Raw genomic sequence first — 2,663 nt, forward strand, 5'->3', positions numbered from 1 at the left:
TAGGTTAGTGTTTTCAGTCACTTCGAAGCAACGCTTGAAAAGATGCTTTGTGAAAAATATCTTAAAATTAGAGATAACCTGTTGGTCCATCGGCTGGAGGGTAGACGTAGTATTGGCTGGCAGATACACAACTTTAATGAATTTGAATTCATCTAAAAGGTCACCCTCAAGGCCAGGAGGGTGAGCGGGAGCATTATCCAATAGAAGGACACACTTAAGTGGTAGACCATTATCGGTTAAGTATTCCTTCACTGATGGACCGAAAACTATATTCATCCATTCAATAAAAAACTGACGAGTCACCCATGCTTTGCTATTTGCACGCCACAGAACTTGTAGTTTTTCTTTGATCACTTTATTAGCTTTGAAGGCCCTTGGGTTTTCTGAATGGTAGACTAGCAACGGTTTCACTTTGAAGTCGCCGCTAGCATTAGAGCAAAGGGCAAGCGTGAGCCTATCTTTCATAGGCTTGTGTCCGGGCAGCTTCTTTTCTTCTGCCGTGATAAATGTACGCTTAGGCATTTTTTTTTTCCAAAATAACCCAGTCTCGTCACAATTAAACACTTGATGCGGTAGGTATCCTTCGTCACTAACAAGCTTTTCAAACACCTTCACAAATTTTCAGCCGCCTTAATATCAGCACTAGAGGCTTCGCCATGACGAATTACTGAATGAATGCCAGTTCTTTTCTTAAATCTAATTCTTGTAATGTTGGTGGTAGGGACATCCATAGTTGGGGTGGATGTTGTGGCATATTTCGGAGGAAGTCTTGTTGGGCTGCTGAGTTCCTGTTCAAGAGAGTGTTGAAATGTTCTATCCAACGGTTCTGGATCTCATGGTCTTCCGTGAGGATGGTATTGTCAGCTGCCAAAAGTGTCCCTGCAGCAGTGTGCTTTGGTCCGAAAATTTTCTTTGTGCCTGCAAAGAAGCTTTTAAGATCCCTGCTGTCAGCGTAACCTTGTAGGTCTTGCTCCATTTCCTGCCACCATTCATTTTGTATTTCTCGAAGCCTAGCTTGATACTGTGATTTTGCTTGTGTATATTTAGCCTTCTTTGGTTGGGAATTAGGGTCTTGGTCGAGGGCAATTCGGGCTCTCCGTTTGGCGTTAATGAGGGACTTAATATTTTCGTCGTTGTCGTCGAACCAATCCTGATGCTGTTTGCTCTGGTAGCCGATTACGGTTCTTGCAGCTTCATTGATGACATCTTGTATGTTATTCCATTCAGCGTCTATTGAAGGTTCTCTGGCTGATAGGTTCTGCTGGATTGCTGCTTGGAAAGCTCGGGATGTATCAGGGTCTTTTAATTTATCAGTGTCATATCTACCTCTGGCTTCATTTTGTTGGATATTACGTGGCTTTCTTCTGATGGTTAGTTTTAATTTTGTGATAAGCAGCCGGTGGTCTGTCCAACAGTCATCGGCTCCAGGTATGCTTCTCGTGATCTAAACCTCATTTTTGTGTTGTTGTCTGACAATGGCATAATCTAAGATATGCCAATGTTTTGATCTAGGATGTTTCCAGGTGGTCTTAGATCGATTCGGGAGTCTAAACTGCGTGTTTGTGATGAACAGTTCCTGCTCAGCACAGAGGCCAAGGAGGAGGAGGCCATTATCATTGCAGTTACCCACGCCTTGCCTACCGATTATGTTATGCCAGAGTTCATGATCTCGCCCCACTCTGGCGTTAAAATCCCCTAAGAGAAGGAGACGGTCCCGAGCTGGAATTTGGGATATGACAGTGTCAAGCTGTTGGTAGAAGGCACCTTTAACATGCTCTTCCGCATCTAGTGTTGGAGCGTACACTGATACTAGCGCGATGAACTGGTTTTTCGGGAGTGGTAGTCTTAGTGAGGTAATTCTTTCATTAATCGCATGTGGTGTCAGGTTATGGGCTTTTACTAATTGGGTCTTAACTGCAAAACCAACACCCTGGGAGTGGTGGTCTTCCGGGTTTTTCCCTTTCCAAAAGAAAGTATACCCTGACCCAACTTCTGTGATTTGTCCTTTGCCAGGTATTCTAGTCTCGCTGAGAGCAGCCACATCACCGTTGAATCTGGCGAGTTCTCTTAAGACTAAGGCAGTTCGTCTTTCAGGGCGGTCTGTGTCTCTGGTATCCATAAGGGTGCGCACATTCCATGCACCTACTTTGAGGTACGATTTACTGTAATTATTCCTTCTTTCACGGCTGCATATACGGTGTGTCATTGGGTGCAGCTGCCCAATGACAGAGATGGTGTGACCACCGATGTTTAGCCCACCTGAATAGGCCTGCTCAGTCACAGGTGCAGGACCGAGTCCCTGTGTGGTCACAGTCACAGGAGAAGCGGCCATCACACGCCTGCCGGCATTGTGCAGGTCCGGGCTAAGAGCTTCCAGCTACACCACGACTACTCCCACCACCCTTGTCCCATCGCCACTGGACTTTCTAGGTAGGGTTAAAAGGAAAGGAAGAGAAAGGAAATAAGGAGGGTGTTAGAGAGACAGTAGTTAGACTGAAAAGGCCGTTGGAGTGACTTTGTTTAGGGTGGACAACATTTTGCCAGAGTGATGCCCACACACTCTGGCTCCACACCTTCCTCCTGTGGCACACAGGTGTGACGTGCAGGACTGTGGTGTGGAGTTGCATCGGTCTGCCGATGATCCAGTCCACCTGATCTCGCCT

General features: G+C 46.0%; 1 protein-coding gene across 1 annotated transcript; it reads right to left on the reverse strand.

The window, feature by feature from the left end:
• Nucleotides 1–664: 664 nt before the first annotated feature.
• On the reverse strand, nt 665–2,332 carry LOC143022287 (uncharacterized). Its single transcript, XM_076180431.1, has 2 exons — nt 1,642–2,332; nt 665–1,404 (listed from the first exon to the last, which is right to left on the reverse strand). Exons 1-2 carry the CDS (start codon nt 2,330–2,332, stop codon nt 665–667), a joined length of 1,431 nt encoding a protein of 476 aa, XP_076036546.1.
• Nucleotides 2,333–2,663: the final 331 nt, after the last annotated feature.

The sequence above is a fragment of the Oratosquilla oratoria genome, chromosome 44 (genome assembly GCF_046742065.1).
Source record: "Oratosquilla oratoria isolate Oo_2021 chromosome 44, ASM4674206v1, whole genome shotgun sequence".
In the NCBI taxonomy this organism is placed as follows: Eukaryota; Metazoa; Arthropoda; class Malacostraca; order Stomatopoda; family Squillidae; genus Oratosquilla; species Oratosquilla oratoria.

Excerpts from the sequence above, each read along its gene's own strand:
- LOC143022287 (XM_076180431.1), bottom strand. The coding sequence starts at position 2,332 with ATGGCCGCTTCTCCTGTGACTGTGACCACACAGGGACTCGGTCCTGCA. Across the intron at positions 1,405-1,641 it reads ACTCTGGCATAACATAATCG|ACCACCGGCTGCTTATCACA; the intron begins GTAGGCAAGGCG and ends ACTGTTGGACAG.